General features: G+C 43.0%; 1 protein-coding gene across 1 annotated transcript in view; it reads right to left on the bottom strand.

Annotated features, from left to right (window-relative positions):
• LOC139566629 (double C2-like domain-containing protein beta) overlaps window positions 1-10,107 on the bottom strand; it is a 46,937-nt gene extending 36,830 nt beyond the window's left edge. Inside the window, exons 1-3 of the mRNA XM_071387864.1 lie at window positions 9,992-10,107; window positions 3,432-3,882; window positions 739-818 (exon numbers count right to left, since the gene is read on the bottom strand). Coding sequence (XP_071243965.1) covers window positions 739-818; window positions 3,432-3,864 — 513 coding nt within the window. The 5' untranslated portion in view covers window positions 3,865-3,882; window positions 9,992-10,107. The remainder of the gene's footprint in view (window positions 1-738; window positions 819-3,431; window positions 3,883-9,991) is intronic.
• Between the last annotated feature and the right edge of the window lie 3,402 nt (window positions 10,108-13,509).

Below are 13,509 nucleotides of genomic sequence, written 5' to 3'. Positions count from 1 at the left end.
AGGTGTGCCAGCACTACCAATGCTTTCCATTGGGTTGGGGTGCTGATCTGGGTATTAACATAGTCAATCGCCTTCCAAAAAAGGACAAATGATAGCAACTCCCTGAAATTACATAAGTAGGAAGGCACAGAATTACGGCCGATTCCCAAATCGCACCATATTCGCTATGTAGTGCACAACGTTTGACAAGGACCCATATAGCGCGTGTCAAAAGTAGTGCACTTTATAGAGAATGGGGTAACATTTGGGACGCACTTTTAGTCAGGGTATATTATTGAATGGGTGCATCTCAGCTTCACATCTACCGTAATACCCATAAGGAGTATATATTGAATGTTTGCCTGGTGTGGGCTGAATGCAAAATGTATCTTTCTAGCCCGGATCGCATCAATACTCCACTCTGCCTCATTGTCAAGAGATACATCTTGGTTCTCTCTCACTGAATAGAGTTCACGGGTTTTCGCGGCAAGCACCATTGTCTTCATGACTTCACGGCTTGATGTGCTGGGTTCAGAGCTAAGCCTGTCTCCGCGGAAAAGATATGTAGAGTAACTTTTGAAGCTGCAACGCTAACCTAAGGCTTGCAGTGGATTGGATAGTGCTTAAGCTAATTTCCCTTTGATTCTCGACGCTTTGTGTGGAGGGGACGTGGCTTAGCTTCGGCTCTTGGGGTGTGTAAGTGGAGTCTTGTTTTCAAGCTTAGCCCTTGACGGAGATTAGAACAGTTGGGTTTCTTACCTTGGCTTTGTGGATTGTACAGTGTAGACAGTTGTTCTCGTGATCGAAGAGCAGGGTGAACTCCAGGGTGCCCAGATAAGCTGTAAAACAAAACAATCGATACAGACGATCCATTCTTGGCAATTGGTTTGGCCCTGGCTGTGAATACAGCCTAAATAAAAGTGTGTGTAAATGAATTGAATGCACAGAAACACATATGCATGCACAGATGGCCACACAGATGCATGCACATAAACATAAACACCAACACACACACACCTTCCAACCCCCACCTCCCCAAACACAAAAAACCTGTAACTCCAGCCTCCTGCACAATTCTGGAATCTGGATACGCCAATGCTTATTTTCCTGACACTCTCTTAAAAAGCACACCTTGTTTGTATTACTCGCTGTGAGTGGAAAGAAAAAAAGAGACTTGAGGACTGAATAACATTACTCCGACACAGCAAAATAAATCACACAGTGTGTGTGTGTGTGTGTGTGTGTGTGTCTGTCTGTCTGTGTGTGTGTGTGAGCCCCTCTGTCGGAGAAACTCGGAGCGAGCGACAACGAACGCGAGACAATGACGGCGGAGAAGATGCTCGACTCACAATTACTTCCCTTAAACACATGCAGTGCCAGCTAACACTGAGAAATGTACCCAGAAATAGGTTTTGACACAAACAAATGGCGACTTCGAGAGTCGGGATCAAACCGCAACAATATTGAGGCCCGTGTTTGTTTTCCGATGATTAACTAGGATACACATTCATTTCCATAAATCACCGCACGGACCCCATTGAGTTCATGTGCGTAGACATGCACGAACACACACAATTTGACACCTGTACACACTGTCTTAAGCATACCCATACACACACATAGAGACAAACTCAAACACAACACAAGCACACTAAGAGACCAACAGAGAAACAGACATGCATGAATACATGACTTCACAACTGGAACATCATTAATTAACTAGCCGACATTTTAACACCCACAGTTAAAGCCATAATGACACTCAGAAAGACAAACAAATGACACTTTGACCAATCGATGTACACAATTGTCAAAATCATTGTAATAAAACACACAGTGCCTTCAGAAAGTATTCACACCCCTTGACTTTTTCCGCAAAAATTTAGATTTTTGTCACTGGCCTACACACAATATCCCATAATATCAAAGTGGAAATATGTTTTTGGAAATTTTGACAAACTAATTAATGAAAAATGTCTTGAGTCAAAAAGTATTCAACCCCTTTGTTATGTCAAGCATAAATAAGTTCAGGAGTAAAAATGTGCTTCAAAAGTCACATAATAAGTTATTAATTACACTTTGAATGGTGTATCAATGTACCCAGTCACTACAAAGATAGAGTACCACTCTCAATATTTTCAAGCATAGTGGTAGCTGAATCATGTTATGGGTATTCTTGTAATTGTTAAGGAATAGCGAGTTTTTCATTATAAAAAAAGAAATGGAATGGAGCTAAGCACAGGCAAAATCCTAGAGGAAAACCTTGATCATTCTGCTTTCCACCAGACACTCGGAGATGAATTAACCTTTAAGCAGGACAATAACCTAAAACACAAGGCCAAATATACCCTGGTGTTGCTTACCAAGACGACTTTGAATGTTCCTGAGTGGCCTCAGTTTGACTTCAATCGTCTTGAAAGTGTATGGCAAGACTTGAAAATGGCTGTCTAGCAATTTTCAACAACCAACTTGACAGAGCTTAAAGAAGTTAAAGAACAATGTACAAATATTCCGTGCAAAGCTCTTAGAGACTTACCCAGAAAGACACTGCTGTAATAGCTGCCGAAGATGCTTCTACAATGTATTGACTTTTTCTGTGTGAATACTTATGTACATTTGATATTTCTGTATTTCATTTTCAATAAATTTGCCAAAATTTTAAATTTTTCACTTTGTCATTATGTGGTAATGTGTGAATATGGGTGAGATTTTTGTTTGTTTTTATTTCATTTTGAATATTTTTTTCCCTGTTACACAACAAAATGTGGAATAAATCAAGGGGTATGACTACTTTCGGAAGGCACTGTATATGTTAAATGAGTGTATGCACAAAACAAATGTTTGGACAACCGTTGTGGCTAGAATACACCCAGAGGTAATGTGCAATGGTTGTGAATGTGTTGTGAATGTGTTGCGAATGCATTGTGTGGAACGTTTTGTAAAAAATAATATTGTCAAATGAGATTTCTCAATTTCTAATCCTTTCTGTTCTGTGTCCTCATATACCCAAGAAACACTGTTAATTTGTGCTTGTGTATTGCTCATTCCTTTGAAATATACTTGGAACAAAACATGGATTTATGCGATATTAATTGGATGTTGTTGGAGATGTCAGGAACATTTGGCCCACTTATCTTTCTTTAGAACCCTGGCTAATGACGTGTTACCAAGCGATGTTCTTAATTATTGTAAACATTGAGATGAATTGAGGATATGGCATCTTATTGAGAATGTTTGCGTTGGCGGTGGAATGTTTCGAAATAGATTCACACACACACACACACACACACACACACACACACACACACACACACACACACACACACACACACACACACACACACACACACACACACACACACACACACACACACACACACCATACTTGACCCAAAGGCCTTCCTTTCCCTAAACCCTGAACCCCACCAAACCCCCACCCCCCTCCCACTCACTTTCATCATCGTCGTCCGAATCCGCCCCTTCTTGCCTTTCCCCCCGGTCCTCTTCGATGGGTTTCCTCTCCTTCTCCTTATTCTCTCCGTCCGTCTCCCCTCCATTGCTCAATCCGAAATCTGGTTCCTTCAGGATCTTCTTCTCCCGGGGCGGTGGCGGGGTCATGGGAAAGTCGTGGAAGCGCGGGAAGAAGTCGGAGATCTGCGGGATAGGCATTATGGGCCCGGGGCACACGTTGATGGCAAAGTGCTCCTGCATGGAGATCTTGACGGGAGAGGGTGGAGGGAGAGATCTGGGAGCAGAGGAGGCAGCACGAGAAGGTGGGGGGGAGGATGGGGTGGAGGAGGAGGGAGGGATGGAGAGATGGGAGGTGGAAGAGTTGGGTGGGGGGGCGAAGTGGGAGTGGGGCGGAGGAGGTTTCGATACGCTCATGTGGACCGCCGGATGGGACTGTGGGTAGGCGGGTAGGCAGGTAGGTAGGTAGGTAGGTAGGTAGGTAGGTAGGTAGGTAGGTAGGTAGGTAGGTAGGTAGGTAGGTAGGTAGGTAGGTAGGTAGGTGTGTTGTGGGGGGGTGGGGATGGAGATGAGATGAAGAGAGAGAAATAGAGAGAGAGAGCGATATGAATGAGAAGGGAGGAAAGGAAGGAATGGTGGGAGACAGGGCGATAGTATCACTCACTTTATCGAGTATATCTCACTTCCTGGTTCTTTTGCTGTACTTAGTCGCTCTCTCTCCTACTGTTCATAATGATCTTCTTCAAGTACCTGAGCTGATGTAAGCTACTCCCAATATCTCAATAGTCTTTCAGATCTCCGAATATATATTCATGTTTGACAGTGTATCGTTCTACTCTCTCCATTTACTGTTATTTATACCTCTCTTTCTCCCTCTACATCTCTCCCTAATCTTTCTTTCGCTTTCTCTCTACATCTCTTTCTCAGTAAGTATATACATGGCTTCACAATCCAAGATGGCAGCATGTCAAGTCGTTTGTCTGTGACTTGTAGATTTTAACCTACTAATAACCTAATCCACAATTGCCTTGTTGTGTAGTGCAATCTATTTTGTTTTGCTGGTGTAAAGATCGCGTGTCTCCCACAACTCGGATACATACATTTTTTTCCGCTATTTGCACTTCTTTACTTGAAGTTTACCGAAGTAACCCTATCTCTGGCTGGCCTGGGTTCTATTCTCAGCTTTCCCTCCACAGAGTGTCTCGTCCAAGCTGCTCCTCTTCACTCTCCTCCTGGTTGTCAGAGGCAGCTCAACAATCCCCAACCCGTTCTCTCAATCGATCCCCACACTCAATCAACTCACACGCGCACAGACTCACACATACGCGCAGTCCCTCTCTCCCCTCACGTTTCCTTGGCCTCTATTTCTTACATCTCTCAGAGAAAATGTCAATTTTCGTGGTATTTCTTTATGCACTGACTTTCCTGAACTCTGGAGAAAACGAACAGTGTCGCTGGGTGAGTATATCTGACAATGTACTGTACTCTCCCGTCCATTAGACATTTTTTAGACATTTTGTCTGCGGGAACTCGCTCTTTTTCACTCGGTCCACTGATGCATTTGTGGCATGATGTGAACAGTACGAACTTGTCACTACCAAAGTCTAATGGTTTTAAATGACTGTTTTGTATTGTCTGGAAACTCACTTGTAGAATTCGCTTGCAGTAGGTCTCTTAAAAAAGTGACGCCGTGTAAGGTTATTAAACAGAGGTGCGTAGTTATTCTTCTTTTGTTGACATCTGTTAACGTGCAACCTAACCCTGGCCCTGATATGCAATGTCTCCAATCCCCCTTTGATTTTAAATCTATTATTTTTCATTTAAATGTACGCAGCCTGTTGTCAAAAATGGATGGGGTTAGGATTTGGGCTAAATCAACGGATGCTGATGTCATTCCTTGTCAGTGTGGCAAAGTCTGAAACTATTTGTAAACAGTTGGAATTTCTTGCTTTGAATCTTGAGGTTTCAAAGGGCCTCTCTATAACTGTGATTGGCTGTTATAGACCCCCCTCTGCTCTCGGTGAGGCATTTTCTTCTCTGATTCACCTTATGTCTAAACTTCTTTACAGTGAAATGATCTTGATTGGTGATCTCAACTGGTGTTGGTTAAAGCCGGTGTCTGATGATTTAAAAATGTTTTGTAATTCTATGAATCTTACCCAGTTGATTAACTCGCCCACTCGCCCAAATGTTAAATGTCCAGAGAAATCTACCCTTTGATATTGATGTTCCACATAAATATTCTGCGGTTGGTGCTTTTTTGTAATGATTTTAAGTTACCATTGTGCTGTTGTTGCTGTTAGAAATACTAAGGTTCCTAAAACAAACCCACGCTTTATTCATAAGAGAAATTGTAGGAGTTTTAATGAGCAGGCTTTCTTTCATGATATGTTTTTGACTGGAGATTGAGCTTGCTCCAGGAAATTCTTTCATGATGTTTTTTTTTCAAATAGTAAACAAACGCGCCCCATTCCGCAGGTTCAGGGTTAAAGGGCAGGATAACCCATGGTTTTCTTCTGAGCTGTTTTGTATTATTCATGAATGTAATCTAGCCTGGGCTAAAACAAGGAAATCATGTTATTTTTAGGCAGTTACGAAACAAGTGTTCGTTTCTTCTCAGGAAGGCCAAGTCCGAATGTTTTATGACTGTTACCACTGATAACCTGAATGACCCTAGAAAGTTTTTGGAAGGCTATTAAATCTATGTCTGGTAACAGTAATGCTAATGAATTACCATCATGTGTATTGAAGGACTCTGTTGCTGTATATGACAAAACTGAAATGCTGAATTGTTTCAATGAGCACTTTGTATCAACTGGTAGGCTGTTTGATTCAGTATCTTCTATGTCTGTATAACCCTGTGTGGATGAACCAGTGAGAGCTGGTCAAACTTTTAGCTTTTTGCAATTCTCAGTGCAGGAAGTACATAAAACTCTGAAATCCTTAGATCAGAGAAAGCCTGCAGGTCCTGATCTTCTGGATCTCTGCTTTTTAAATCTGGCAGCTGATTTCATAGCTGAACCACTTACATATCTGTTCAATCTAACCCTGGAATGTAATGAAATTCCAAAGATCTGGAAATCAGCATTTGTCCTACCACTTTTAAAAGGGGGAGATCCAACTGTTTTAAATAATTATAGGCCAATCTCAAAGCTGTCACCCCTGGCGAAAATACTTGAAACCCTTGTGAGTGAACAGCTAAAAGAGTTATTATATACTAACTCTATTTTCTCAATGTACCAATCGGGCTTCAGGAAGAAGCACAGCACAATTACAGCAGCCATGAAGGTTTTAAATGATATCACCGAAGCCCTTGACAAAAAACAGCACTGTGTCTCACTTTTTATTGATCTTTCTAAGGCTTTTGATACAGTTGATCATGCTATACTGAGGCAGAGATTGTCCAGCGTAGGTCTTTCGGAGCATGCAGTTGCATGGTTTGCTAACTATCTGTCTGATAGAACTCAGTGCACTCAATTTGATGGGCTCATGTCTGTTAAATTGTCTGTTTGTAATGGTGTGCCCCAGGGCTCTGTACTTGGTCCCCTTTTATTCACTATTTATATAAAAAATTTGACAAAAATGTGTAAAATGCGCAACTTCACTTTTATGCTGATGATACTGTTATTTATTGTTGTGCCTCGTCTCTCACAAAAGCTTTCCAGAACTTGAAAACTGCTTTTTATACTGTTCAACATACCTTGTGTCAATTGATGCTTATCCTCAATACTGACAAAACTAAACTAATGGTGTTTTCTAAAGCAAGAAATAGACCTCTGAACATTTCACCTATTACTACCTGTCAGGGCAATGAGATTGAGACTGTAACCTCATATAAATATCTTGGAATTTTAATTGATGATGGCCTCTCTTTTACATTGCATATTCAACAACTTACAAAAAAATTTAACCTGGAGTTGGGATTTTATTTTAGGAATAAGGCCTGTTTTTCTTTTGAAGCCAGAAGGAGGCTAGTATCAGCTACATTTATGGCTTTACTAGACTATGGGGGATATCTTATATAGGAATGCTTCCGCTCAGTGTTTGAGATCAATTGACACCCTTTACCATGGAGCTTTGAGATTCATTTTAAACTGCAAAACCCTTACGCACCACTGCACTTTATATCCCAGGGTTGACTGGCCTTCTCTAGTCACTCGTAGGCTCAGTCACTGGAATACTTTTATTTACAAAGCCATTTTGGGTTTGCTACCATTTTATTTTGACATTTTTATTGTTCAGAAATGTGGTGGGTACTCTCTTTGTTCGCAGGACTTTATCCTGCTAGCTGTTCCAAATGTCCGAACTGAACTTGGTAAAAGAGCTTTTATGTACCATCAGCTTGGAACGCCTTACAAAATACTTTTAAACTGAAAGAACTTGTCCCGATTGGTGTTTTTAAATCATTGATGAAGGATTTTGAGGCTGATTCCCTAACCTGCCAATGTTTTTAATTTGCTGTTTTATAATCTTGTTATACTCTTGTGAATTCAATGTTTTTTTTACTAGATTACCTGTAGTTTTTTTTACGTTGTCTGTCTGTAATTGTGTAATGACTTGGTGCTGCATATCTTGGCCAGGACGCTCTTGAAAAAAATAGATTTTAGATGATGATCCCTTCCTGGTTAAATAAAGGTTAAATGAATACAAATTAAATAGGTTTGTCTCTCGCTCAATCTGTTTAGCTGTCTCTCGTGCGCTCTTTCCACATCTCTCTCTCTCCCATCTCTCTCTAGCGCTCCACCTTGTCCTCAAGGTGTACATTACAGTGCTTGAAGTGTTATTCTCCAGTCCAGACAGTGGCTGTCACCTATAAAATGAACAATCAGGTTCTAAATAAAGATCAATGCTTAACTCTAATAGAAATGGTAATCATCCCATTGTTTATTGAGGACATTTAATTATAGTACCTCTCATTTCATTATCCTTTAATACCTCTGTCCTAGTGTAAATTGTAATTGCTGAAAGACTACACTACTGGCTATTGAAATCCGTACAAAACATTGCTATAAATGTTGTTGTGTACTTAGCCTACATGTGCACACTCAATGTGATACACAGGCTGCGTTTAGACAGGCAGCCCAATTTAGATGAATTGTTTCACTAATTGGTCTTTTGACCAATCAGATCAACTCTTAAAAAGATCTGATGTGAAAAGTGCTGATGTGATTGGTCAAAAGACCAATTATTGGAAGAAAGATCAGGATTGGGCTACCTGTCTAAACGCAGCCACACGCGCGCACGCACACACACACACACACACATACACCACAGGAGGTTGGTGGCACCCTTAATTGGGGAGAACGGGCTCATGGTAATGACTGGAGCGGAATCAGTGGAATGGTATCAAATACATTCATCATGGTTTCCATGTGTTTGATGCCGTTCCATTTGCTCTGTTCCAGACATTATTATGAGCCGTTCTCCATTCAGCAGCCTCCACTGACACGCACGCACGCACGCACGCACGCACGCACGCACGCACACACACACACACACACACACACACACACACACACACACACACACACACACACACAAGACCAGTGGAGGCTGCTGACAGCTCATAATAATGTCTGGAACAGAGCAAATGGAATAGCATCAAACACATGGAAACCATATTATGGATGTATTTAATACGATTCCACTCATTCCGCTCCGGCCATTACCACGAGTCCGTCCTCCCCAATAAAGGTACCACCAACTTGTCCTCAGGACACACACACCCTCAAGACACACACACACTCAAGACACACACACACACCCAAGACGCACACGCAGAGACATACAAATGAGCAGACACACAGACAGATCACAAACAGTTTGTTTTCGCCTCAAATTAAGCTAGCGCCAGAATGCAATCCAGAATCGTTCATCAATGTAAGAAATGGTTCAATAAAAAGCCCACATCTTACCCCCACAACACCTCTCTGTCTCCTTAGGAAACCCAAACTCCTACGCACAGGCTTAAGCATACCTGTACCCTCTCGCATGCACCCACTCTTAAATGAATTATGCACACGCGCTCTGACTCAGTCAGAACTGCACAGAGGGGGGAAAAAACGGCGACTTACAGCGTCTTGAGGATACACACGCACTTACTCTTTCACGGACGCACACAGACCGCCAGACACACACACGCTCTCACCTAGTCAGACTTACGCACAGACGTCGCCTAAACTCAAACCGTCTGACTTACAGCTTCTTCAGCATTCACACAGACACACTCACTCATTCACACACGTACACACAGACACACTCACTCATACACACACGTACACACAGACACACTCACTCATTCACACACGTACACACAGGCACACTCACTCATTCACACACGTGCACACAGGCACACTCACTCATTCACACACGTACACACAGGCACACTCACTCATTCACACACGTGCACACACACACACTCATTCACTCACACACGTACACACAGACACACTCATTCACTCACACATGCACAGAACAGACACACTCATTCACTCACACAGACAGTCAGAGACAGACAGACAGGCGGAGACACAGAGACACGTACCCAGTGACAGTCTTCATCTGTTCCAGCGCTCCATCTTGTCTTCTCACACGTCCTCTGTCTCTTCTCACACACACTGAGGAGCAAGCAGAGCTGCTTTGACTCAATATATCCTTCCCCACTCTCTCTCTCTCTCTCTCTCTCTCTCTCTCTCTCCCGCAATCTCCCTCTCCTCCCCTGTCCCTCCCGTTCACTTGGTCGTGACGTTTGTAGTTAAATTCTCTCCCAGTTGGTTGTGCGCGCACACCGTGGACATCGTACTGTCACTCAGTGGCTCCGCAGTGAGGGGATTGAACTAAACAGAGAGAGGGAGCGGGGAAAGAGGGGCAAAGGGAGAGAGAGAGAGAGGGGGAGCGGGGGGAAAGAGGGGCAAAGGGAGAGAGAGAGAGAGAGAGAGGGAGCGGGGGGAAAGAGGGGCAAAGGGAGAGAGAGAGAGAGAGAGAGAGAGGTAGCGGGGGGAAAGAGGGGCAAAGGGAGAGAGAGGGAGCGAGGGGAAAGAGGGAGGGGCAAAGGGAGAGAGAGGGAGAGAGAGGGAGAGAGAGGGAGCGGGGGAAAGAGGGGCAAAGGGAGAGAGACGGAGAGAGAGGGAGCGAGAGATTGAAATTTCATTGCCCTTTGCTGACACAAGGCGGGTGTTTATATTTGCCCTGTTACACACGAGTGTGTAATGGGCAGATGTTTCTTGCATATCCCCAACTCCCCCTGAGACACCGGCAGGGAGTGGGGTCCCGGCCAGGGTCACCATCATACAGCGCCCCTGGAGCAATTAGGGTGAAGTGCCTTGCTTAAGGCACATCGACAGATTTTTCACCTTGTCGGCTCCAGTATTTGCACCAGCTACCTTTTAAGTAACTGGCCCAGCACTCTAACCTCGAGGCTACCTGACACATTTCCACCCATCACAGCCATCCATACAGGCAATGAATTGGGATGATTCCGTGTCAGGGATGCTTCAAGAGTTAATAATATCCCTTAGAGAGAGAGAGAGAGAGAGAGAGAGAGAGAGAGAGAGACATTCCACTGCTCTTTGCTGGCACATTCTGATAGAACATTTCAACCAATAAATAAGGTAAGAGTTCATCCAAAACAATGGAAACGCCATGGAAACACGCTTCCCCTGTGGTGAATAGAGCCAGAATCCCCCCATTGCTAGCCATCGTAATTTGCCTAAATTTAGGCTACTGTTTATGTGTGTATTTCACACTATGTTGAGGTAAAAATCGGAGTACAATGCTGTATGGATGTCATCATCACTAATCATCTGTATTACACTTAAAACTACTTCGTCTACCACCAACAATTTCTACAGTACATGGACAGCTATGCCCCCAGCTCCTACAAACAGGAGTTAGCATTTAGCAGAAATGTTTTCTAGACCCGAAAGGGAAACTTCTAAATATTATGTGGCGAAAACAGCCAAATACATCCAAATCTGATTTTTGTAACCACATTGTGGGCCTGTTAGAACACATAAATCACAACGGATTTGACGACTACCCATTTAGTTAGATCAGCTTCGTTGCATCCACCACGATCTGTGTTCCATGAATCTCTTAATGCTCCATACAGTCAATGAATTTGGATGAATCGGTATCGGGGATACTTCAAAAGTTAATAGTAACCCCCAGAGAAAGAGAGACAGAGAGAGACAGGAGGAGAGAGAGAGAGAGAGAGAGAGAGAGAGAGAGAGAGAGAGAGAGAGAGAGAGAGAGAGAGAGAGAGAGAGAGAGAGAGAGAGAGAGAGACAGAGACAGAGAAAGAGAGAGAGAGAGAGACAGAGAGAGAGAGACAGAGAGAGAGAGACAGAGAGAGAGAGAAAGAGAGACAGCGAGAGAGCGATGAGGGGGAGAATGAGCAACGGGGAAATTGAAAGAGAATAAGAAAGAGAAGGATAAATTGAGAGGCATAAAGAAGTCATAAAGAGAATACACTTCAAATGATCTGAGTCATATACAGTACGTGGGTAAAAAAAGAAATAACGAAGAAAGAGTTCCAGCATTACAAGGACAAAAACACATTCTATATGATAGATAATAGGAAATGCTCTTTGATACTTTCACATGACAGGCTGGATAAAGTGAGAACGGTATGAACAATAATGAAGTAATTCCTGGATTATATAACACCAGGAGACACATTATTTCTCTCGATAGATAAATGTCTCCCTTTTCATGTTTCGTCTGATGAGGAAAACATGGTTAGGAATGCATGGTCAAATTGAGAGAGAAGATTGATACGCCACGTGCATTATTTGGTTACGCTTTATACCGATTTTTTTCCCCCGGCGGACTGTTTACTCGGGTATCTACTTTCAAATCACTTCACAACATGTTCATTACGTGGTCATTAGGCATAGCTATTAATTGCTATTTTTGTTTGGTCGGGATTCATTGAAAGAAGCACTGTTAAATCGCGTACCATTTGATAGCAGGTTACCAATGGGGTTGGATTCTACGAGGCTAATACCATAGTCTAGTCCCCATTCGTCTAACACTGTTTCTTAGCAGTTGGAAACAGGACTCGAACATCAAGCCACGACCATAACATTTTCATCCAATCACAAGGCCCGAGCCCTGATGGTGCTCTAGTAGCGAGACAAGACGACAGGCTCATGTTATCTCGGAGTGCTATATCATTTCACAACTAGAGCCACCCGTCACTGGATTTTATATATGACAGCCTGCGTTCACACAGCCTGGTGGGCAGACGACTGCCTCGCCGCCTTGGGCTCCTGCTGTCAGAGTGCTGGGCGTCACCAGAGAATGTTATCTTTTTCTACGACCGCACACCGCTCCGAGTCTGCTTCGAGTCTCGACCCTCTTCACATGACTGCCAGCCGGGAGATGCACACTCTGAGCTGAATGCACTCTCGACACGTCTCGGTCATAGGTGAAAGGCGGCAGAGTCATGGAGCTCGCTGTTATTAATGTTTTATGGCATGAGAGAGAGAGAGAGAGAGAGAGAGAGAGAGAGAGAGAGAGAGAGGTTTGAGGTAGAGTGATGTGTTGTGTTGTGTTTTATGATCCCTGGAGTTTGACCTTTTGACCTGAGGATGGTGTGGACACAGACAGGACTAGATGTACGGAACACACGGTTTACATTTCAGTTATGAATTTCATTTGGGGCTTTATAAAAATCCCCCGGAAAAGCTTGGGGATTCCATGAGAGGTTGGCAGTGTTGCAGGTAAAAAGCAACCCCACTAACCATCAGCTTTTGGGGGGTATGCAATCTATTTATTTATTTTTTCACCTTTATTTAACCAGGTAGGCCAGTTGAGAACAAGTTCTCATTTACAACTGCGACCTGGCCAAGATAAAGCAAAGCAGTGCGACACAAACAACAACACAGAGTTACACGTGGAATAAACAAAACATACAGTCAATAACCCAATAGAGAAAAAAAGTCTATATACAATGTGTGCAAATGAGATAAGATAAGGGAGGTAAGGCAATAAATAGGCCATAGTGGAGAAATAATTACAATTTAGCAATTAAACACTGGAGTGATAGATGTGCAGAAG

This window comes from Salvelinus alpinus, chromosome 39 (assembly GCF_045679555.1).
Source record: "Salvelinus alpinus chromosome 39, SLU_Salpinus.1, whole genome shotgun sequence".
Taxonomy (NCBI): domain Eukaryota; kingdom Metazoa; phylum Chordata; class Actinopteri; order Salmoniformes; family Salmonidae; genus Salvelinus; species Salvelinus alpinus.
The sequence above is the reverse complement of the archived record's forward strand: the minus strand, read 5'-3'. Positions and strand labels throughout refer to the sequence as shown.